Source organism: Canis lupus, chromosome 3 (assembly GCF_003254725.2).
Source record: "Canis lupus dingo isolate Sandy chromosome 3, ASM325472v2, whole genome shotgun sequence".
Classification (NCBI taxonomy): domain Eukaryota; kingdom Metazoa; phylum Chordata; class Mammalia; order Carnivora; family Canidae; genus Canis; species Canis lupus.
The window spans coordinates 62180314-62203660 of record NC_064245.1 but is presented as its reverse complement, the minus strand read 5'-3'; the positions used below and the strand labels follow the sequence as shown (position 1 = coordinate 62203660).

General features: G+C 60.7%; 2 protein-coding genes across 5 annotated transcripts in view; one reads left to right on the top strand and one right to left on the bottom strand.

The window, feature by feature from the left end:
* The first annotated feature begins 2582 nt into the window (after positions 1-2582).
* NAT8L (N-acetyltransferase 8 like) lies at positions 2583-9336 on the top strand. The gene is made up of 3 exons (XM_025437385.3): positions 2583-3047; positions 4396-4560; positions 7039-9336. The coding sequence occupies exons 1-3, from the start codon at positions 2672-2674 to the stop codon at positions 7404-7406; spliced, it is 909 nt and encodes a 302-aa protein (XP_025293170.1). The 5' UTR covers positions 2583-2671; the 3' UTR covers positions 7407-9336.
* A 4618-nt stretch (positions 9337-13954) lies between these two features.
* Positions 13955-23347, bottom strand: part of POLN (DNA polymerase nu) — a 155659-nt gene continuing 146266 nt past the window's right edge. For 2 of the 4 annotated variants that reach the window (XM_049108582.1, XM_049108581.1), the window contains 4 exons: positions 21118-21196; positions 16699-16766; positions 15037-15098; positions 13956-14341 (listed from right to left, as the gene is read on the bottom strand). In XM_049108582.1, coding sequence (XP_048964539.1) covers positions 14153-14341; positions 15037-15098; positions 16699-16766; positions 21118-21196 — 398 coding nt within the window. In that variant the 3' untranslated portion in view covers positions 13956-14152. Of the gene's footprint in view, positions 14342-15036; positions 15099-16698; positions 16767-21117; positions 21197-23347 lie in introns of all 4 variants that reach the window. The other 2 variants (XM_049108583.1, XM_025437376.3) reach the window with 2 other exon arrangements.

Sequence of the window (23347 nt, the reverse complement as noted above, 5' to 3'; positions counted from 1 at the left end):
CTTTTCTGCTAATGCACCATCCTGTGTTTGGTGCCCCCTCCCAGCACTGAGCAGGGGAGGCCCAGGACACCCACCCTACTTGACCTTTGGAGTCTAGGCAGGGTCCCGCCCCTCTTGCGTGGGCCCAGACCTAGCTCTGATGGTGGGGACTGGTGGGAGAGAGGCTGGAATTGCAGGTGGTCGGGGCCACCCAGGTATCTCGGGTGCAGGTGCAGAAGAGACTCGGAGCAGCAGAAGCTGGAAGGGTGTACAGGAGAATGGACTGGGAGAAGGGATCTCCCCAAATTCACAAGCCTCGATTTCCTTGTCTGTGAAATGGATTCCTGATGTGGGCAGAGAGCATGGGAAGTGTGGGGGGCACCTTCAGGTCACTGGGGAGGGAACAGGCTCAGCAGCAGGCCTGGGACCCTGCTTCCTGTGCAGACTTCCCTTCCCTTTAAAGGTACCCCCACTCCAAGTGCTAAAGCCCAGGTCCTGAGGTCTCCAACATCTTGTCCCAGGGGTCCAGGTTTGTCCCTTCCAAGCTGAGTCTGGCTGTCTCCTTCCCATCTCCTGGCACTCTCCAGGGCCCTCTAGACCAGGACAAGTCAAGCCATCATGGGCAGGCAGTGGTTGGGGGGGGGGCGGTAAGGGGGAACAGGGTAGGGCATCAAGGACTTGGGGATGGAGGTGAGGTCAGGTCACCTGGAAGAAGGGACCTCTGCAGATACAGGGCCAACCAAAGTCAGGCTGGTGGAAGCACAAGTCCTCCCCCCTCACCATGGGCTTGACTGTTGGGGCCAGAGGAGGGGTAGCTTTGAGCTCAGAGTCTTGGGGGGGAGGTGGGTTGGGTAATAGCCAGCAGAAGCGGTGGCTCTCTAGGGGCTGGGCCACTCTGCACAGTGGGACCTCTTCACACTAAGTCTGGGGTCAGAGGTCAGAGATCAGGACACTGCCCAGGAGCTCCTGGATCCTCCACCTGGTTCTCCATTCTCCTGGCCCCTGTCACAGAGAGTGTTCCCCAAATCTAGAGCCATGCCTCCCCTTCCTCTGAAGCCCCTGGACACTTGCAGATACTTCAGCCACCTCTCTCCATTCCTGTTCTTCCTGCCTGGACTTGCCTGGCTTAGCCAGGACACTTCTGCCGTCCACCTGGTCAACCTGAGGACGCCCTGGAGCCTGGTCCACTGTGGCTGGTTAGGGCTCCGGGCAGCACTCAGGGAGCACATGGAGGGACTTCTGAATGGATCTGTGGGCTCCTTTGAGATTCACCATGATTTCACATTCCTCTCCGGGAAGATAAGAGCCAGGTCCCAGACAAATCCTGGCATCTGGGAAAGACGGTGCCGGGTGACTTCCCATTTTGGCTGCCCCCTCCCACCACGGTCCTTGCACTGGCGGTCTGGCTGCGGACCGTTCAGCTCCTGGGTCTGGAGTTCTCACTCTGCCCAGATCCCTTGGCGTGACGCTGGCGAGGGGTTGTCCCCTCTAGATAATCGCAGCTGCCTCGCTGGGGGCTGAGGGTCCTCTAGGTCTCGACTCTAACCATGCGGATGTGGTGAACTCAGGTCCAGGCTGCCCCGCGGGGTCATCACGGGGAAGGGGTGCACTGCAAGCTGCAGGGGGCTGGGTTCATAAAGTGTTAGGGGAGGGATCTGGGATTCCCTGTCCCCCACCCTCACCCTCCGTCCCTGGCCCGCAGCGTCGGCAGGGCTCGCAGGGACCTGGAAGACTCAGCAAGAACATCCCCCCCCTCACCCGCACCTGCACCGAGATCGTGGAGCGCATGCGCGGGCCAAGGAGGGTGGCGGGAGGGGGGGGCGGGCCGGGAGGGGTCCTACCAGCCCAGCGCCCCCGGTGCCCGCTGTGGGAATTCGGTGTCTGAGCGGAAGGTTGCCGTGCTGCGCGCGGCCGCGGGGGGCTGCGGGCGACCTGGGCATCAGAGCCCGCCCAGACCGCATACCCGCGCGTCCAGCCCGGGTGGCCCCGGGCGCAGATTCCCAGGGGCGCCAGGCCGGGCGTCGCATTCAGACAAAGGGGCGGGAGACGGAGATGGAGATGGTTCGGTGACTGCGCCCGGAGGCCGAAGAAGAGGAGGACACGGCGCCGCGGGCCCCAGCGGCCCGGCCTCGGGACCGGGAGCTCCCAGGCCCGCGCGGAGGGGTGGCGGCGCGGGGGTGCAGGGGCCGGGCAGGAGGCATCCCCTCCGGGCCGGGAACCTCGGTCGCCTCGCGGGGCTCTGCCGCTCCGTCGTGCCCCGGGCCGCCCGCGCCAGCCCCCGCCCAGGCGCACGCCCGCTGGCCGCCCGCACCCGCCGCCGCGCAGCGCCCAAGTGTGCCATCGGGCGGGCGCGGAGGCGGTGTTTGCTCCCACCCCCGAGATCACATGGTGACCCTCGGCAGCCAATACAGTGGACGCTAGGACCCTGCGGGACCCCGGGCGCCGCGACTGCACCGGCGCCGCTGCATTATAAATACTTCTCCAAAATGCGGCGCAGCTCCCTGCGCGCGCCCCGGCCGCCCGCCGCCTCCGCCCCGCGCCCCTGAGCCGCCGCCGCCGCCGCCGCCGCCGCCGCCGCCGCCGCTGCCGCCGCCGCCGCGGGTCCGAGGGCGCCGCGCCCTTGCCCTGGGCCCGGGCTGTGCCCGCCCGCAGCCCGGCCCGCGTCCCCGCGCTGCGCCGCCCGGCCGGGTGCATGCATTGTGGGCCTCCCGACATGGTCTGCGAGACGAAGATCGTGGCCGCCGAGGACCATGAGGCGCTGCCGGGGGCCAAGAAGGACGCGCTGCTCGCCGCCGCCGGCGCCATGTGGCCCCCGCTGCCAGCCGCGCCCGGGCCGGCCGCCGCGCCCCCCGCGCCCCCGCCCGCGCCGGGTCCCCAGCCCCGCGGCAGCGCGGGGGGCGCGGGCCCGCCGGGGGGGCGCGGCGTGTACATCCGCGAGTTCCGCGCGGCCGAGCAGGAGGCGGCGCGCCGCATCTTCTACGACGGCATCATGGAGCGCATCCCCAACACGGCCTTCCGAGGCCTGCGGCAGCACCCGCGCACGCAGCTGCTCTACGCCCTGCTGGCCGGTCAGTGCCCCCGCCTGCCGCAGTCCGCGCCCGCCCGCCCCGCCGGGCACCGACGCACCGGACGCCCGCAGCTCGCTCGCCCCGGCCGCGCTGCCCTGCTTGCCCAGGACTCAGCCCGGGAGGGGAGCGGGGCCCCTCCTGCCCCCCCTCCCCCGCCACCTCCCGACCCCCTTGCTCGCGCACCGACGCGCACCCGCACGCCACCGGCTTTCTGCGGCGGCCTGGGGCGAGGTGGCACCGGCGGTGGCATCCGGGCTCCCGGCCAAAGCGCGCCGGGCGGGGGCGTGGGAACGAGCGGGGCGGAGGGTGGGGGGCTGCGGGCGGGGGTCTGCGGGCGGGGGGAGGGCCGGTGTCCCCACCTGCGTTCCCTCTGCGTCCCCTTCTGCGCGGGCCCCGCCTCTGCGGCCCCTTCCCAGGTCATCGCGGGTGGGGGCGGGGTGGCGGCAGGTAGCGCCCGCTGCTGAGGCTCCGCGCCTGGCGCGTGTAACTATATATAATCCACGGGGCGGGGGAGGCTGCCTCGGAGGCTCCAAGTGCTAATTTATGAGGGGAAGACAGCCAGCTCCCCGGGGTGCCGGGGGAGGGTAAGCACCGACAAGGCAAAGCAAGGGGGCCGCGGGGGGCGGGCAGCCCCCGCAGGAACTTGGAGACCTTTGCCAGGGCCCCAGGAAGGTGGCTGTTCCCATTCCACAGATGAGGAGCTTGAGGCTGGGGGTTGTCAAGCTCCCAAGGTCATGCGGCGAAAGTGACTTTCACCGCAGGCGCCTCTGCCTCCTGGCTGCCTGGATGGATCTGGTAGCAATCTCCCGCTTGCCTCCGTCACTCCCCCTGCCCCATCCATAACCCTGAGGGCCTGGCCTTGGGAAGAAGGGGCCCCCTCCCACTCCCAGCGTTTACAAGGCTCAGACAGCCTGGAGGGCCTGTGTGAGCAGCTCCTTGGCTCCCCACCTCCCTGGAGCCACCGGGTGTATGCAAAGCTCCTTCCACAGCTGGGGGACCCCATGGGTGGTGGGCAGGGGCCACCCCTTCAAGGAGCCTGCCTGGGCCTGTTGCTGCTGCCCTCCAGGGGCACTGCTGTGCTCAGAACTTAGGGACGTTGGGTCACCCAATAGCACTCCCTACTGTAGGAAGTTTGGCACTGGGGAGAAGAGGAAGGAGCTGGTAGGCTGACCCATGGCTCCCACTGGGAAGACAGCTGGGGCATAGTTGGTGTGGCCTTTCCTCTGCACCCAGGTCCGACTGGCTCCTTTAGCCTGGAGCGACTGCGGGGGGGGGGTGTCCCTGGTCCCTGACCCCAGGGGCTTCACCACCTGCTCACTGAGGCCACCTCTCCCACCTCTCCCTGCAGTGCTCTGTTTTGCCCTGACCCGCTCGCTGCTGCTGACGTGCCTGGTGCCAGCAGGGCTGCTGGGCCTGCGCTATTACTACAGCCGGAAGGTGGTCCTGGCCTACCTGGACTGCGCTCTGCACACGGACATGGCTGACATCGAGCAGTACTACATGAAGCCGCCGGGTGAGTCCCACATGTCCCCAGCCTTTTTCTGTCCCCACCCTTTGCTCCTCCTGCCCTCTCATGGCCCCCGCTCCAGGAGAACCCCCTAGCACCAAGCAGCTCAGGACAGACAGGCCCAGGGTGGGGCTTGGCTAGTGCCCCTGGTGACCTGAACCTCCTGAGGTCACTGAGGGCTTGGACATGGGTTGGGGGTACAGCAGGGGGCAGGGACTGGGGTGCTGGGGCAAGGCCCCCGAGCATCCACCCAGACCCTAGACCTCCGGCTTGCTGTCTCAGTGCTCTGTGCTGCCGGCAGAAGGCCCTTGCTCTGAGTTTTTCTCATCTCTTGTTGGGCCTGCTATGCTGGATTGTGGGTTGGGCTGCAGTGCCAGGGACCCATGTGGTAGGTGCAGAGGATCTCAGGTGGGAACAGGCTTTCGGTGGGGGTTACTGATGGCTAGAAGAGCAAGGCTGTTGAGCAAGGCCTTCACTTCTGCCTCTGGGCCACTTAGTGAGGCGGAGGGTCTCACCCAGCACCCCCCACCCCAGCCTTCCCGAGGAGGAGGGACTGGGTCTGGTCTGGAGGGGTCTGCAGCTCCCTGGGGGCTCTTCTCCACGCTGACCTGGGGCAGGCTGGATTCTGGGTCACAGGACCACATGGTTTGCTTTGGGTCCTGAGTCAGAGAAGGGAGCCTCTGTCTCCGCCCTCTGGGGTGTGAGGGTCTGGTGCTGGTGCTAGAGGGCTCCCAGGCTGAGGAGAGGGAGCGGTTGTGGGCTCCACGGTTGATGAGGGTGTAGGAGGAGCCTGGTGAGTGCCAGCAGTGGGCAGCTGGGACGAGAGAGGCAAGGCATCCCAGAGTAAGGGTGCCCTGCTTTGGCACAGCCAGTTCCCATGCCCACTGGCTCCATCCAGGCTGGCCCTGCCCTGCCCTGCCCCTGACTCCACCCCCATCCCTACCTCAGCAGCTGCCTGGCCAGCCTTTGGCACCTTGGGCTCTCCTTGACACTTTTCTAAGCTTGAATTCAGCTTATTGTCCTCCATGGGATCGTGGTGTCAGCCCAGCTCTGCCCAGGACAGGGGGAGCACAGGGGTAAGAGCCACCTAGCTGGCAGCCAGGTTCAGGCTGCAGGAGCAGAAGAGGGCTCAGGTGGGGAGTGTGCTGTGCTGTTGGTTCTGTTTTTTTGGGGCCACCGTCTCACCGTCTCCCTGGCTGTGAGTGTGGGGGCGCTGCTTGTCCTCCAGGGATGTCTGGCAGGTTGCAGGAAAGTGCCCCGGGGACAGGGAGGATGAACTGCACCGATGGTGCCATGATGCTCAGGGGATAGTCTGGCCAGGGTGTTGGGGGGATCCAGAAGCCCTGGATGGTGGGCAGGTCAGCTGGTGGAGGGTCCATCACCTGAGGGTCTGTCAGGGCAGCAGGTCCTCAGACGTTCCTGAGCCCTGGCGACATGTCACTTCTCAGGGTATGGCAGTGAAGGAGATGGGAGGCTCCCTTGGCACACAGATGGGCTGATGGGGGCCTACCCTTGGGGTGGGGTAGTGTGATGTCACTGGGCAAGGTCAGGCGCAGAATCTTTACGGGGGAGACCTGCCACTCAAGGAGAGAAGGTGGGGGTTGTTGGTGGCAGATATGGCCATGGGGGCTGGCGTGGCCACAGGCAGGGCGAGTGCAGATGGGGGTCCTCAGAGTGGTTACTCCTGTTGGCCAGCCCCTGCCTCCTTGGGCCTCTGGGTTGGCAGTCAACAGTGGAGAGCCGGCTCTCCTTGTGGCTCATGCCTGCAGACCTCCCTTCATATGTTTTCTCTCTCTCTTCTCTCATCCCCCTTTGCCCTGCTTTTCCTCTTTCTGCCTCTCATGGGGCTGTGATTGGTCCAGGTCGTGGGTGGGGATGGGATGGGATGGCTGGCCTGGCCACTGGGCTCCAGCCCAGGAGAGGCCAAGGTCAGTGGGAGGTATGTGGTGGTCCTGATCCAGGCAGGCCATGGGGCTCCCAGGCTCAGCAGTTCCTAGCATGGTTGACCGAGCCAGAGGCTTCTGAGATCTGAGGCCCCTGGGGACATGGCTCCCAGGCAGGTCCTGCTGCCCTGGCCCATCTTCGAGTTCCCATTGTAGGGGTCCTTCTGGAGGTAACCTCATGGCACCTACCTCTCTCCAGCATCCTGTTGTGGATACACGGGGACCACTGTGGTGGGCCCCAAGTGGCCGGGAGCCAGGCCAGGTAGGCTGCACCTGTGGCTAGTCCATGGCCATTCAAGCATTAGTTCTGGTGGTAACTGGGCAGAGGAGGGGTCTGTTTGGCTGAGGCCTGCCCAGCTCTTAGTCCCTGGGGGAGGGACTCTGGCCCCAGAGCTCCTCTCTGCCCAAGCTGAGGCCCAGGGCAGGGGCCGCTCTGGGGCTGCCATGGGCAGTGGGCAGGTTGGGCCTGGTGCCTTCTGCTCGGAGGGCTCTGGTGGGGCAGCTGTGTCATGCCGCAGCTCTGACTGCCTTGTCCCTGCAGGCTCCTGCTTCTGGGTGGCCGTGCTGGATGGCAACGTGGTGGGCATCGTGGCGGCGCGGGCCCACGAGGCAGACAACACAGTGGAGCTGCTGCGCATGTCCGTGGACTCGCGTTTCCGTGGCAAGGGCATCGCCAAGGCACTGGGCCGCAAGGTGCTGGAGTTCGCTCTGGTGCACAACTACTCTGCGGTGGTGTTGGGCACGACGGCCGTCAAGGTGGCCGCACACAAGCTCTACGAGTCGCTGGGCTTCAGACACATGGGCTCAAGTGACCACTACGTGCTGCCTGGCATGACCCTGTCGTTGGCTGAGCGCCTCTTCTTCCAGGTCCGCTACCACCGCTACCGCCTGCAGCTGCGCGAGGAGTGACCACTGCCCACCCGCCCGCCCACCTGCCGCCCTGGCCGCCCCATCCGCCTGTGCCCGCCTGCCCACCGCCCAGACCCGCTTTCAGACGCTCACCTTGGCGTTTGTGTTGGGTTTTTTCTTTTCAACATCACGCGGTTCTCTGGCTGGTTCTCCAGGGGGTGTGGGGCTGTTGCTCATCTGTGACACTTTGGGGGCTAGATTGTTTGCAGCCACGGCCCCTCGCCCTCCCCAGCCTGCTGGGGCTGCGTCCTGAAGAGTGACAGCATGGACCACCACGTGCCCACTCAGCTGCTCAGCCTGCTCGAGGGGCCTCTTCCAGCCCAACGCCGTCGGGGCAGGCCTAGCCTGGCCCACCAAGCACAGAACCTCTGCACCACGGCCCCTGCCCAGCAGACCCCTGGCCGCCAGCCAGGCAATGGCTCAGCTGTCAGTCCCCAGGAGGTGTGGCCTGCTGGGCTGGCCAGCTACTGCCCCATGGGGCACCGAGCTGGCCATGGGCCCCGCTTTGCTCCGTGCATGCTGAGGACATGGCCTGGCTGCAGCATGCCGCATGCCCACAGCCTCCTGCCCTGCTGCCCTGCTCAGACTGGGCCTAGACTGGTGAGCACCCCCTGCCCGGCCTTGGAGCTAGCCTGAGCTAGAGCTAGCCCTGGCAGCCCACCTGCTCTCTGGAGGGCTTGCCTGTCTCTCACCATCCCTTGCTCTGCCCGGCCCAGCTTTGCTTTGACATTGAGTCATGTTTCTTTCCTTTTGGTCTCTGTCCCTCCTCTGCCCCGGCTTTGCTGATTGGCATCATCACCCAGGTGTGGTTCCCGTAGCAACCTGTTGCACAGCCTGGTCAGGGTCCTACAGGAGAGCAGAGGGGAGACAGTCATGCAGTCGCCTGTCCCCAGTGCCAGCTAGATGATGGTGGCCTCTCCCAGACCTCCCCGAGGACCACTCTGCCTAGCGGCTGATGGGCTCTGTCCTGTGAATCGTACTAAGCCAGGCCGCTGCCAACACCACTGAGCCCACAGCTTCTCCCAGCCTGAAACCGACCTATTTTTTAATAAGTTATTTAGACAGAATAGCACTCTGCATGACTTTAATTCTTGGGACAAAATGGTAGTTTATACCTTAACATACACACACATACACACATACCTGTGTGGTCTAGAATATGCACTATTTCTGGCCCAGTTTGGTGGGGGCGGGTGGCTGGGTGGGTGGAAGGTTTCAGATTTTGAGATCTGGAGGGAGACCCTGATTTAGCATTCTTTCCCCCAAAAGAGCATTCCTGGGTTGTGAGGAGGCTCTGGGGAGCCCTTGTCCAGCCTTGACTTGTGCGACTGAGGCCAGGGGTGGCAGCAGATTCCCTGCTGCCTTTGGGAGGGATGAGTGCTGTCTACTTTGGCTTGGGGGTAGGGGTGGCCTGGCTGTGCCCCCAGCCTCTCCTTCCTGAGGTGGGAGGCAGCTGGCAGGTGTAGGGTGGCCTGGACAGTGGGGGGACAAGAGGGTTGGCAGTGCCCACAGGTCCAGCTTGGAGTCCTGGGCCCAGCTACAGTGGTAGGAAGGCCGTAAATGCCCACGGAGGCCCCTCTGTTTTGGGAGCTGGGAGGGAGGAGGATGGTGGACCATGGGTCTGGGTCCCACATACGGGATGCGGAGGGGATGTTCTTGAAAAGGCACTTGGGAAACGAGCAGATGAGTGAAATAAGCCCAGTTTGCCGAGGGGCCTTTTGTGCTGTCAGCAGTCGGGATATTTGCAGAACATTGTATAGCCCCCACTCTCCCCTGTACATTTCTCCCTGGTGGCGTCCCGTCCCTGCTTGGGGACAGGAGTTTTGTAGACTGTACAGAAATCGGCACCCTATTTTCTTGCAGCTCTCAGATTTTGTTAATCTGGATTATACAGACAGACGTAAAGTGTTTTAGCAAAATGGAAAACAAACAGTTGTGCCTTTTTCCTCTTTTTGTTTGGTTTGGTTTCGGCTCGGGGCGGCCTTAGTCGGTGTGGGGACTGCGGGGGCTGTGGCTGGTCTGAGGCCTGGCTGGGCAGGAGGGGCAGGTAGGGGCTGCGCGGGGTCAGCACAGTGGGCTGTGTCTTGTCAGTGGTAGCTTGGGGACACCACCGGCTTCTGTTGATCCTGTGCCTTTGGAGCCCCTGGTCCCTGGTGTGGGGACACATGGGTGGGGGCCGTTTGAGCCCACTGGGGGTGTGGCAGAGCCTGGGGCTCCGGAGCGGCCAGTGTCTGCTGGACATGGACCAAAGCATGTCACCAGGGCTGCTCCCCGGGATGTATGGCCCTCTCCTGTCCTCCTGGGGTCCATGTAGGGTATGGGCTGGGTGGGCTGCAGCGTCTCCCCCAGTTGGATGGCTGGACTAGTGACAGAGGGTAGTGACACTGGCTGGATTCTGCACCTTTCTTTACTGCCCTTTTGTTGCTGCCAAGACTTAGGAGAGAGGCCAGGAGGGGTGTGACAGGGTGGCCATGTGTCTGGAGCCCTGCTGCCCCACCACTGAAGTGGCCAGGGACTCTTGTGTGCTCACCAGCCGGGTGTACCCTGTACGTGGGACAGGGCCCTTGCCTGGCTGGTGTGCAGCTATACGGGCCCCTGAGGATCACAGGGGAGCAGATCTCCCATCCTTCCCCTGGGCCAGAGGCTGGCACACCAGTGGGAGATGCCCATCCCTGGCTGGGCATGTCCCTCTAGCCTGGGAGCTAACTCCTCCACAAACGTGCACTGACATGTGAATTTTATACATTTGTAGAAATTCTGACGTTACTACTTCTACCTCTGTGAAGCACCCCTGGGGTTCTGCTCAGTGATGTGTCTGGGCAGCTCCCTGCATTGTCAGGCCCTGGGACCCGACCCCTCTCTGCTGGCCTCCTGGGCTGCCCCTGGTGGCTGCGGCCAAGGCCCAGGGAAAGCCAGTCCCCAGGCATGCTCAGGAGATAGGGCTCCCAGGACTTTTGGAAGCCTCTAGTTTTGGCCTGGAAATCAGGAGATGGAGTGTTCCGGAGCGTCTTCATTAGATGAGCCTGGAACGCAAACCCAATGGGCAGCTCCTGGCAGTGGGACACAGGGCAGCTGAGGGTTCTAGCACCTCCGGATGGTCCAGTGCCACCAGAGTCCTAGCATGTGGCTGGTGGGTTGTCCCTGAGACAGCTCCCAATGCCCAGGTATGGGGTCTGCAGAGAGCTGGTCCCTGAGGGTGGTGGTCAGAGCGAGTTGTCTGCGTGTACAGAGCCATATGGAGGCCCATGGTGACTGCTCACCTTTCACCTGGACCCATGTCTAGCCTGGCCTCCTGTTGCTGCCCTTGGATGGATGGGGCAGAGAGATGGGGCCAGCCTGCCTCCAGAAAGTGGAGGGTTGGCCCTGGGAGAAGGCTTGAGTTAGGAGTCCCTACAAGTGGGCTGAGGCCACGAGGTCCCTGGGCAGCTCTCATCCTGCCCTGAGCATCCTTCCTCTGAGAAGGCCCTAAGAGGGTCCAGGCTGGGGGATGCCCCTCAGAGGGCTTCCTTGGGAGTCTTAAGTGCTTGGGAGGCTCTTTGGGCCCCAAGGAGTCATGCTGGTAGGTGAATGCTGGCCCCTGCCTGCCCCTGCCTGCCCTGGCGGTGGCTGGCATATGTGGCCTTGAGCCTTGGCCCTTGCTGAGCCGGGGCCAGGGCCGAGCAGCATCCAGGCAGCTACCCTCCTGTCAGTGTCCAGGGACTGGCTGGACGGTGGCCTCTGAGCCTGAGGGGAGGCCCACCGCCCCTCCCCAGCCAGGTGGGTGGCACTGGTCTGTGTGTGAAGCTGCTTCTGTGAGTCTGTCTTGGCCTCGGCCTGCACTCCCGTGCTGGTGGTCCTGCAGCTGAGGCTTTTGGGGCTTGTGTTCTGGGCTGGCTGCGGGGCAGGTCCTGGAATGCTTGCTCTCTGGTGCCGATGATGTGTGTCCAACGGTGGTGTGAGTGGGGCAGCCCAGGGCCTGGGGAGGAGGAGGAGGAGCCCCAACCTGCCATTGTTGGATGCATTTTTCTTTTAACAGCAATAATTAGCCATTTTGAGGAAGGGGTGTGTTTGTGTGTGTGCCTGCCTATGTGTGTGCACACACGTGTATGTATGTGTGTCTATGTGTGTACGCTGCCCATGCACATGTGTACACACACACATGCACGTGCACACACACACCTGTGCCTGTGTGCACACACATGTAAGTGCGTGGTGACAGGGGGGAACCTGGTGGCCGAAGACCTCCTGCTCCAGCCCGGAGAGGCGGGCCCTAAGCCCCATGCCAAGATGCAGGGTCCTTGTGGGCGGCCTCATCCCAGGCCTGCCCCCGGCCCCAGAAGACCTCGAACATAAGGCCACCTCCTCTGTCTGGGGGACGGGGCTGTGAGACCCAGGGAGCCTCCGCCTGGGTCTCTGGGTGTGTAGGAGGACGGCAGGGGTGGATGCTCAGAGGCAGAGTCTCCTTGGTTAGGCTGTTTGACCACGGCTGCTGTGGATGCTGTCTCCGGGCGAGCAGAGCCCAGATTGGTGGCCGGTGTCACTTCTGTGGCTCACTGTTTATGAACCCACAACCATGGCAATGGTCCTGAGACCCTAGGATGTGCCGAAACAGCCCTGGAAAGGGCCCCGCAGGGGCGAGGGAGATGGGCTGCAGGGCCAGGGGTTGGGTGGGGTCCCAGGCATCCTGTGGGGTGTGAGCAGCGGGAGGGTGGGGGTGCTGTGGCCCTTCTACCTGCACGGCCCCCAGTGCTGCTGTTTTTCAATAAAACCAGAGTTGACAGAACTGGGCTCCTGTACTTTCTTGAAGCGCCCCCCTCCTGGAACTTGGCCAGGAAGAGCAGCTTTCCTGGAGATGCTGGATTCTTTGGGGGCTGGGGCAGGTGCTGGGGTGACCTGTGTCGCTGAGGCTGCTGTCCTCATGCTGGCTGCTCTGGCTGGGGCCCCACCGCAGGCTGGGGCCCCACCTGTCCACTTGGCACCTCTGAGGGGTAGGGTGAAGTGTGGGGCCCCACAATGGCATCAGTCCTACCTCCTTCCTGGTGTCTGTAAGGGGGGAGGAGGACATGGGTCCAGTCTGAGGAGTCGGGTGAAGGGGCAGCTTGGGGACAGTGAGGTGCCTACGTCCAGCCCTGGACAGCTCACTGCAGAGGGCCTTCCTTTCATGGGAGGAATGGCCTCGGCTCCTCCTGTCCCTTTCCAGGATTGGCCCCCCTGCCGCAGGGAGGGCTTTGGGCAGGCTCCAGAATTCGCTAAGTTGAAACCAGTGTCTGCGGTCTGGAAGCCTGAGGAACCAGCTTTTGGGGAGGGGGGGCAGCACGCTCTGACCCTCCCTGGCCTGGGGGGCACAAGGTGTATTCAGACATCAGCCTGAGGCCAATCATTTCTTTCGAGTGAGACACTGTGTGAAGCCCAGCCTGAGGTGACAGCATGAAGACAGGCTATGCACATAGGGACAGGACACAACACACACCTGCAGCTGGCCCAGCAGCAGTTCTCCACCAGCGCTCCAGATTCTGGAATGTTCTATTATACCGTGGTCAGGCCTGGCCAGTATAAGGTCAGATCCTTGTACACCTCATGAAAACAATGACAATATCTTAAAGCCATGAGAAAAGTTGGCCTGAGCACGGTAAACTGACTGCCAACATCACCCAGAAAAGCAGGCTCAGCAAAGGCGGTGATGAGTAGAACCATCACTGTGGACATGGGTGGGCGCCTCTGGCATGTGTGGACCCAGGGCTGCATCTGGGCACCTGTTGGTATCCCACTTGGAGGGTGCACCTAGCACCCAGACAGGGAAGCAAGAGGGAGGGGAGACCCTGGGGGTGCCAGGATGGCCTGGACAGGACCCTCTTGGCAGGGGTGGGAACAGGGAGGCAGCAGAACGGAGGTGCAGTCCCACCTGGTGCACTTACTACCCAAGTGGGCTTGTACAGTGCTGTGAGCTTTCTGTGCCTCTGTTTCCCCACGGTGCAAGTGGGGACCATGGTGGCCCTCACAGTGGGCTGTGACGTTGTCGAGGTGCATGGTCTGGGCTCTTGGCACTGGGGTTCTGAGAGAACCACTTTGAGAGGAGAGTCAGGGGGGCTGGCTGGCTTCCAGGGACTGGTCGCTGGCTGGCCAGGAGGCTAGTGCACAGGCAGGGGGGCCCCAATGAAGATGCAAACACCGGCACACAGGCACCCCTGGCCTTGGGAGGCTTCGGCTGTGAGCACAGACCCAATGCCTGCCCTGCTGTGTGCTCTCTGAAGCTCACCGCTGCCATGGGGGTGGGGAGGCTGGGACGAAGGGGCAGGACCTCAGAAGCTCAGGGAGCCAGTGGGGAGGGCCTCCAGGCTGCTGGCAGCTCCTTGGGCACCCACGAAGGAACTCACCCACTGGAGGAACCCACCGCAGTCTCCAGGGTGGCAGGGCTGGGAGCGCCTGCTCTGGGCCAGGTCGGGCCACTCCTGTTTCAGGCGCTCCGTCCTGGCTCTGGTTGAGTGGATCAGAGAGCCATGGATGTGGCATCTCCTACCGCGGGAAGAATTCATTTGGACAGAAACTCGGCTGGCTTTGAATAAGGCTTTTACTGCAAGGGACAAGCCAGGGGGTGGATGTGGCCCTCTCTACGTCCTGCTTTGGCGGGGGTGTGGTGGGGAGGTGGGGAGGTGGGGAGGTGGGGAGGTGGGGAGCCAGTAAGTACAAAGCTCCCAGTGCTGACCTTGGGGAAGGCCACACAATGGGCTGGTGGAAACCAGTTCTCTTCCTCCCACTGTTGCCTGGGGCTACAGACAAAATGAAGGCGAAAAATGCGAGCACCACCGGGGGTAGGTGCTGACAAGGGGGCTGGCGGTGGCTGGGTGGTTGCTTGGAGACTCAGTGAGAGGTGGACTGGGCCAAGGGCCTAGGACCTTCTGCAGCGGCACCAGGTGTCCCCACGAGGGGCCGGCACTCAGGCTCACCTTCAGGGGCACCTGTGGGCAGCAGCCCAGGTGAGTCCCAGGCCCTAGCTAGCCCTTCCTGGCCCTCCCCGGCCCACCTGCAGGCGGACTTGTGCCCACAATGCCCAGACAGCCACCTTGCCCACAGCACACTGCCATGGATGGATGCACACATGCTCTGGCAGTGACAGGCAGACGGGCTCACCCCACATCTGCCCCGAGTCATAATACCTCAACCTTGGCTGAGCACCACACCTGACCTGCCAGGGCCTCTGCGCCAGGGAGCAGGCCTGCCGGGGCTGGGACAGGCAGAGTGCCTGACCTGTGCTTGCCACCTCAGGGCCCTGCTCCCTAGGGGGTCAGCAGGTTCTGATCCAAAAAGGGGTCAGAAGGGGACCTGGAGAGCCCTCCCAGGGACCCTAGCCCTGAGCAGGACCTTGCCAAGGCCCCTGGCCCAGGCTCAACAGCTCTCTCTTGACAGGGAGGATGGACGCTGCCTGCCACCTGCGGGACTACAGGTGGGGTGGGGACTGCAGGGCCTGCGGGGCCTGCAGGGTCCCTAGGGCAGGTAGGGGAGGGCAGCAGTCTGGGGGCTCCAGGGCTGTAGGCAGTCTGGAGCCATGCCCTGCATCCCCACTTTCCTGCCCCTTGGGAGATGGACTCTCCTCCCCCTTCTGGGTGGCTCTAGCTGGGAGTGGCCAACTTGGAGAAGCCCCTTCCTCTCTCACCTGCAGCTGTAGCCCCAAGGCCCGCACGTATTGCAGGGACTCCATGGTGCCCCTGACAAGAGCTGGAACAAAGATAAAGGAGGGAGAGGCATAGGCCTGAGCCACCTGGGCAGAGGTGGGGCCACAGGAATGCCCTGCCCTGGTCTCCCTGCTCCCGAGTTATCTTTCGAGTCCACAGGATCAGCTGCATTGCTGGGTGTGCAGCCCCCACATTACTCTGGAGCTGGTTCCATCTCCCACTGGCCACATCCTTAGCACAGGCCTGAAGGCACCTTAACTGCACCAACCATGGTTCCCGGGGAGCAAGTTTCTCTGCTGCCAGCGGGGCCTTGGTCAGGTGGGGCTGGGGGTGGGCGCCATGCTAGGGCTTCCAGCTCTGTCCAGAGGTTCTGGGGCTGGGAAAAGGAGGGAGCACAGGGCCACCCTGGCTGGAGCAGCTGGGGCAGGAGGACCCACGCTCCCCACCACAGTCCTCATATATTTGGGGACTCGCATGTCAGGGTAAAGCCCGGAAGGGGAGCTCTGTGGTACCAGTGGGTTGATCCTGCTATGTGGCCTCAGTCACCATGGGACAGTTGTTCTTGAGCCCTAAGAAAAGGGCAGCCTGGGTAGGGGAGGGGTCAGCTGGTTCCATGTTTCTCAGACTTTGCTCTGAACTCTTTTGCCCTTTGATCAATAAATATTTTATTCTATCCTATTAAGTTATCTGCAATGCTCAATACAAAGATTGTGACAGATGCCATGAACGGGTGGGTGCTGCCTTGTTCTCCCCTCTCTGGTTTCAGAGTGAGCTAGCCAATGCCCTGGGGAATGGGTCTCCAGGTGCCTAGAGTGGGACACAGCTACCCTAGGGCCATACACCTGAGCAACACGGTCTCGTTTCCTTCTCTGTGCTGTGCAGAGAGCAGCAGCAGAAGGCCAGAAATCTGGTGCAGAGGCTGTGGTGTAGGGTTGTAGGGTCACTGGAAGGGCTGCATGGCCCCCAGCCCCTCTGGCCTGATGTGTGGACCAGGAGCCCTGCAGAGGGGCCATGGTCATGCTGGGGAGCTTCAGGGGTGTCCAGGTGCTTCTAAAGGGCAGAAGGCAGGACCTCGCTGCCCCTCACTCTACTGGACAAATACCTGCTGTGAAGGGAACCACTCCACCCAAGGATGGAATTGCCTCTGTAGGATAGAGTCCTCTCTATAGGATGGCAATCCCACTAAGGATGAAATCCTCATTTAGGATGGAGTCTCTCTATAGGTTAGAGTCCCTATTGTAGTATGGCGTCCCTTCTGTAGGATGGGGTCCTCTCTGTAGGACGGAGTCCCCTCTGTAGAGTGGGGTCCTCTCTCTAGAATGGGGTCTTCTTTGTAGGATGGCAACCCCATATAGGTTGGAATCCCCTCTGTAGGATGGAGTCCTCACTCTAGGACCGAGGGCCATAAGGCCAGCAAGTCCAGAATGGGAGTCCCCATCATCTAGGAGCCCTGATACTGAGGCAGACCCCACAATGGAGCATTTGATGTCCCTGAGGGCTGCTGGCCAGGATAGGGCATGTCCACTCACTATGGGGCAGGGAAGTGGCCTTGAATTCCTGCAAGAGGCAGGCACCAGCCAGACACAGGGGAGCCGCATTAGCCCTCCGTGAAATAAAAGCCGTTTTGTGCCACCCAGGCTCACCTGCAAACTCTGGAATCTGTGAATCTTCCACCTCAAATAGCAGCTCATCATGAATTTGGGCGACCAGCCTGGAAGACACAGTGGCGGAGGTAGTCACCCTGAGATGTGGTATCTGGGTTCCATGCTTTGCACAACAATGGGGACACATGGGGTGCCATAGAAGGTTGTGGCATAGGGTGCTCTAGAGGGTGTGCCTTGGTGGGGAGTGAGAAGATCCAAGAGGATCCCTGGTGCCTGGGGTCACCTGACTGTCACCAGGATAGTCTCATGAGAAGAGGGAAGCACAGGTTAGAAGTGACCCCAGCTCCCCTTGCCCCTGCCTTTGGCTCCCATCATAGGGGGCACCTGAACCCCCAGCCAGGTCTGGACATAAACTTCTTCCCAGAGTTGAGGCCACCGATCTTAGAAAGTGGCTGCTCGTGGGTCCTGGCAGGGAGGCCACCTACTATCTGGGTACCTTCCTGCAGCCCCTACCTAAGCAATGCTGCCCCTGAGACCTTCCTTTCCCCTCTCCAGCTTTGGGCCTAGGGGCTGAGCCCCATGGATTCCATCATAGGCCCTCCAATGGGTGACCCTTCATCTAAGACTCTTCAGGTAACCCTGGAGGATGGCTGTGGTAGATGAGGCCAGTTGTGGGAAGAGGTGTGAGGACAAGGTGCCAAGGGTCAGGGGTCTCTGGAGGGCTTAGGCTCCAGTAACAGGGGCTAGCAGGTGCAAATGTGTGCACAAGGAGGGAATGGTGCATGGGGGGACACCCCAGTAGCTCCATGTTGGCTGCACAGAACATGGCTGTAGTTGGATTGGCCGGCCCACACCAGACTTCATGTGTTCTGTCCAAGGTGGGATCTGGGTTGATTTTTGTGGTTATGGGCAGATGACGGCTGCCATGGACTGTGGCCATGGACCTGGTGCCAGCCCCTCTCTCAGGGCAGAGGAAGGTGGCTTGCTCTGTACACTCAGGGAGGTGAGGTATGGTGCAGGTGACCCACAGGAAGGATGCTAGACATCAGGGAGGGACCTGTGTGCTCTGCCCTCTGTGTGACTTGTCTCTGGGACTGGGCCTTCGAGGTCAGAGACCAGGTCTGATCCTTGTCATTTTGTAGGCACAGTGCATAAGGGAAGAGGTGGCAGGCAGACTTCCCTGTGTGGCAGAGCTGTGGGCTCAGGGCTGCCCAGGAGAGGTGTGGTAAGGCTCCCTGTGCAACAGCCACCTGGGCAGCAAGCCCAGGCTACAGAGAGGGAGTGGCTCTTCCAACTGCAGAGCAGAGATGAGCTCTGCTGCCACTTTCAGGGGACACATGGCCTGGCTGCAGAGCTTCACAGAGGTCCCGCCAACCCATTCCTCCTGTCCCTGCTAAGAGTGGATTTGCAGAACGCCCTGGTTGCCCTGGAAGTTGCTCCGTACTGCGCTCTGGAAGCCAGACCAGGCTGGTGGCACGGGCACCCGCTGTCTTCAACTGACTCCACAGCCTCTGGTGGGGTCTTCGTTTTCAAATGGGCAGAAACTCAGAAGAGGCCCTTGTAACTTCTTTCAGATTTAGCAGAATCCGTCTTCACACTTGAAATGACGCTGTGAATTCTGAGCCGCCAGTGTGGCAGCAACCTAAGAATAGGCCTGAGTTGTTAGTCACTTACACAGCACACAGAGTGCTCACTGCTGACTGCGACATTCCCTGACCTCGAACTGGGGCACAGACAGAAGAGGAGCAGAGACGCCCTGTGCGAATATCAGACCTGCTGTTTTGGGCAAGTGCGCTGTCCTCCGTTGATGCTCCTGTGAGGGGTGCTCCAGCAGAGGCCTCGGCACCTCGCCCCTGGCCTGGCTCTGCATCCTTCCTATTCCACTCCCTCCTGGCTTCAGGAGCAGGCCTGGGGCTGCCCTGCCCACTCACAGTGTCCAGGCTCATCCAGGCCGTTCCTCACTGTTTGGCTGAGTGGGGCCTCTTACCTTCCCTGGGCCCCCAGCACCTTCTCTGCTCTTTTCTGAGGTGGGAGATTGAGTGCTCCACAGTCATGAGCATGACCTGGCTGTACTGCAAGGTGGTTAGAGGTCAGACGGCTGCCCTAGTGGTGAGCAGATGATGTCATTTTCCACAGACCACCCCACATCTCCCCTGCTGTCCCTGTATCCAAGGGCAAAGGAGCAGGTAAGGGTCTTTAGGAGGCAGCCACTGTCCAGAGCAGGGAAACTGGGAGGCTCTCCTGGTTCTCTCGGTGACAGAGGCACAGCATGAGCAGAAGCTGCAGCTCTGCAGCTCGGGTGGAGGCCCAGCACCAGTCCACCTCTGCATGGATTTGGACACATGTAAGGCTCTGAGCCTCAGGTTCCCCTTGTCTACACTCATGGGTTAGAGCCAACCATCTCTGAAGCTTCTTTCTAACTCTGACATGTTCTGGAACCTAGAAAGGCCTTTTCACAGAGGCCCCACGTTCTGAGAGACTGAGAGGGGAGCCTGCCTCGCCTGGCAGCAATGGCCCCTGAGTGCTGACCGTTCAGCCAAAGACTTGCTGGAAGCTCCCTGCCTTTTTGCTCTAGGCCTAGGGGCAGTGAGGGAGCCTGCCCTGTGGCACCAGCCCATGAGGGTACTTGGGGCCACTGGATGAGGCTGTCTGGGCACTTGTTCCCTTTGGACAACCATGAACCTCTGGTGATGCATTTTGTGCTCCTTCAGGCAGATAGATCCTCACACTTGGCTCATGGTGGCCGATTCTAAACTTGATCCTAAACTTCTCCTATTACCCCGGGAAGAACAGAGCAAGTATACTAAACACAGAGTAGGAAAGGCCCCAGTATTCCACACCAAACTGCTTTAGTTCTAAAACAGTACAACCTATTTGCTATGGAAAGCATTTCCCAAAGACAGTGAAGCCTGAAAGAGGGGCAGCTGGGTTGCCAAAGCCCCCGGGGCAGGAACTGTTTGTGTTCAGCTCTGGACTCTGTCATCTAAGAAGATCCCAAGTCCTCATGTACCAACTTCCTTTATCAATCCCACAAAACCCCAAAATGGATCAGACTTCTCTAGACATATGATATCACAGATATGGAACAACCATGCAGCTTTCGGTTCTGGCCAAGGTGATGAGGTAGCACAGGCTGCTCATGCCCCCTCCTAAATATACCCTACAGAAAGCATGCTCAGATGCCTGCCCCCCAAGGACTCTCCCTGGGCTGTTTCTCCCTGGTAGGCAGTAGGCATAGGCGGTGCCTGGGGATAGTCCTCTCCCTACCCCTTTACTAGGATGACACCCAGTCTCCAGCAGGCCCTTTGTCCAGTGCGGTTTTCTGTACAAAACTGCTGGAATTGCCAAAAGAACACAGGCTCAAAAGTCAAAATGAACTTCTTTCAAAAAGAAATCCATGGAGAAGGTGCCAGGAAAGATGAAGGACCTCAGATAAACGAGGACATCGTGCCTTGAGAAGGTAGAACAGTATCGAAGCCAAGACGAAACTGTAACCTCAGATGGAGAAGGGTCCAGAAGGGCAAGTCACCTCCCCAGGTGACGTAGGTGCATGACCTCTCCCCGCCCCCAGGGTTACAAGCTGGAGAATCAGCTGCCCGATGCTGTCACCTGAGGAGGGCTCGCCTGCAGGGATAGGCCCACTGTGGCCTGCTGGAGACCACCCCAATATGGGCTGATCGTGTGTGGAACAGGGAGGAAGCCAGGCCTTCTGGGCTTTGAAACACTAACTCCTCTGGGATACTTCAGATTAGCTGCCAGCAAGGGGTCCTGGACTTCTGGAGGAGAATGCACCCCCTGCCACCTGTACCAGTGCCAGGGCCTTGCATTGCTGCAGAGCTGGGCAGGATGTCACCAGCTACCTGGATGCTCAGGGTGTATGCCCCAGGGGGTATACCCCGAAACTGAGGCAGAGACAGAAATTGGAGAGAACTGTGACCCAGAGGCAGCCGTGGCTGAGCCCCATCTTTGAGATGCACCAGTACGCTGGCTCTGGGGGCAGGAACGGTGTCTCTATGTCCTGACTGAGGGTCTATGGGGTCTGCCCACCTCGGAGTGGGCAGCTGCATGGGAGGTCTGGCCTCCCCACATACACCTGGGGAGATGCATTTCTGCACCAGCTGAGGAGATGCATTTCTGCACCAGCTGAGGCCTCTAGGTGAATGGCCTGTTGCTATTGCAGCTGTGGTGAGTTGGCCCTTGGGCACTTTGCCCAGCCCAAGTTGGGAGGCAGGGGCTCTGCTGGGAGTGCTGAGAGGAGCTCAGGCTCAGGGGTCCCCACCGCTTGGGGTTCTGAGCTCGTCAGAATCAAGATCCATACATGGGAAGTGGCGGGTCTCTTTGTTCCTGGGAGGTGTGTGCACATGGGCCTGCCATGGTGTCAACTCCCACCCAAGCCCCGAGAACGGCAGGACCAGATGCTGGGTCAGGCCTGGGCAGGCTGGCCACTCACTCACTGACCTGGCTGTCAGGGTAGGGGAAGTGGCCACTGCCCTGAAGATGCGGATCATAGCCATCTTACAGAGGTCTGCGGCGGAGCCTGTGGGTACAGAAGTTTGATTTTCATGAATGATGTGAAGTCCAGGGGCCTGCAGCAGGGATTTGGCTAGTAGGATGGCCAGGTATGGTCAGTCAAGGCAGGCTGTCTTTTCTATGTTGTAGAACACAGGACCCCATGCCCTACAGGTTAAAACAACCCATCTACCATCTCATAGTTTCTGCAGAGCAAGAACCCAACCCGTGTGGCTGGGTCTTCTGCTCGGGGCCTCATAGCCTGAGATCTGTGGGTGACCCAACTATCCTCAATTGGAAGCCCAACTAGGGAAGACTCACTTCCAAGTGACCCCAGGTTGTTAGCAAGATTCATTTCCTCGCACTGACATGACTGAGGTTCCTGTGTTGCGGCTGACGCTAGCTGTAGGCTGCGCTCAGCTTCTGGAGGCTGTCCTCAGGTCCTTGCCATGGGCCCTCTGCCCCACATGCAGTTTGCTTCTTCATGGCCAGCTGAAGGGCACCTGCTGCGCTGGATCTCTGACCTCCAAACCTTCTTTCAAGGGCCCGCCTGATTAGGTCACATCCGCCCTGGGTAGTCTCCCTTTTAACTACAAATCCCCTTTTGCCACATGGCTTGACCTAACTATGGTAATGATATCATATCCACAGGTTCTGCCAACACTTGGGGCATGCACACAGGGTGCAGAATCTAGAATCCCACCCACCGCACCAGCTAAGAGTGACCAGGCATGGATGTGCACTCAGCCTTCCAGCTCAGTGGACTTTTGACTTCATTTTGCTCAGCTCCCCAGTGGATAGCTTGGGGCCATAATACATCCTCCTAGATTCTGGAAGGATAAATCACACCTGTCAGACATCTAATCATCCAGCTCTGCAAGGTGCTGGAGAGTGTAGGGACATGCCCAGTCCAGTACCGGGCACTCAGCAGGTGTCTTAATAAAGGGTTTCGGGGGATGCCTGGGTGGCTCAGCAGTTGAGCATCTGCCTTTGGCTCAGGGTGTGATCCTGGGGTCTGGGATCAAGTCCCACATCGGGCTCCCTGCAGGGAGCCTGCTTCTCCCTCTGCTTGTCTCTGCCTCTCTCTCTGTGTCTCTCATGAATGAATAAATAAAAAATCTTAAAAAAAAAGGGCTTTGATCATGGGAACGGACTGAAGTTAGGTCTCATTGGTGGTTTGAAATTGCTTTAGTTATCTGTGGTTCCCAAGGTTAACGAAGAAATGAAAGCTGTTAGTCTGTGGACTGGCCTTCCTCCACTGTGAGGCTAAGTATCCACGATAAGATATCCTTTTCCTAAGAGTGTAGCAGTGATGCTGGATGCGGAATTCTGGCCTCTGAGGCAGACCTGCTGGCGGTGAGGAGAGTCTCAATAGGGATGGGAATGTGCGCTGGGGTGGGAGGTTGGGAAAAGTGCAAAGGGCTGGAGAAACAAGGAGGGGGGTGTGGGGGAGAGAGGGAGTGCATGCCGGGGAGGCCCAGGGAGGTGGGCGTGTCATGGTACATCATGTTGGCTGATGTGTCAGAGGCAGAACTTTCTTTCGGGCACTGGCCACTGCTTGTCCCTGGCACCTAGTTCAGCTCACACAAGTTTTTAAGTTGATGGATGGCAAGTCACTTGCTCAGAGATACATGTGTGCAGGAGGCCGTATCCATGGTAGCTGGATTTCATGGCCAAGACTCCTAGTCAGCTTCTCACATGAAGGTATCTTGTGTGCAGTTCCCTCTGGAAGGGCTCTACCACAGCTTCAACATCACTTTGAGCATGCCTTGCACATGTCTCATGAACAGATACGTGGCCACGGCCTGACAACTGCCTCATCTGTGAAAACCCACCATCTCAGGATTTGGAGGGCTGGCACTGTCCTCTTGTCTAGGTGGTCACAGCGGGAGACTGGACTCAGGAAGACTCTATACTGAACCCAGATCCTAGCAATTGTCCTGCCAGCTGCTGCTGAGCCTCCTGTTGTCCCAGCAATGCCCAGAGGCTGAGTCCAAACTAGGTAGTGCTGCTGTGTCCCACTCTCTGCAGGATTTATGGGGACATGATCTCCATCCTGCCCTGATGCAGGCCACCTGCTCCACATCTCCCAGGGTCCCTGGCTGCCCTCCTGCCACAGAACACCCCTCTGGGGGCATGTGGTGGAATCTTGCCTTCAGGCCTCATGTCTGGGCCCTGG

Coding starts and splice junctions, on each gene's coding strand:
- NAT8L (XM_025437385.3), top strand. CDS start 2,672: ATGCATTGTGGGCCTCCCGACATGGTCTGCGAGACGAAGATCGTGGCC. Junction 3,048..4,395: donor GCTCTACGCCCTGCTGGCCG/GTCAGTGCCCCC, acceptor CTCTCCCTGCAG/TGCTCTGTTTTGCCCTGACC. Junction 4,561..7,038: donor GTACTACATGAAGCCGCCGG/GTGAGTCCCACA, acceptor TTGTCCCTGCAG/GCTCCTGCTTCTGGGTGGCC.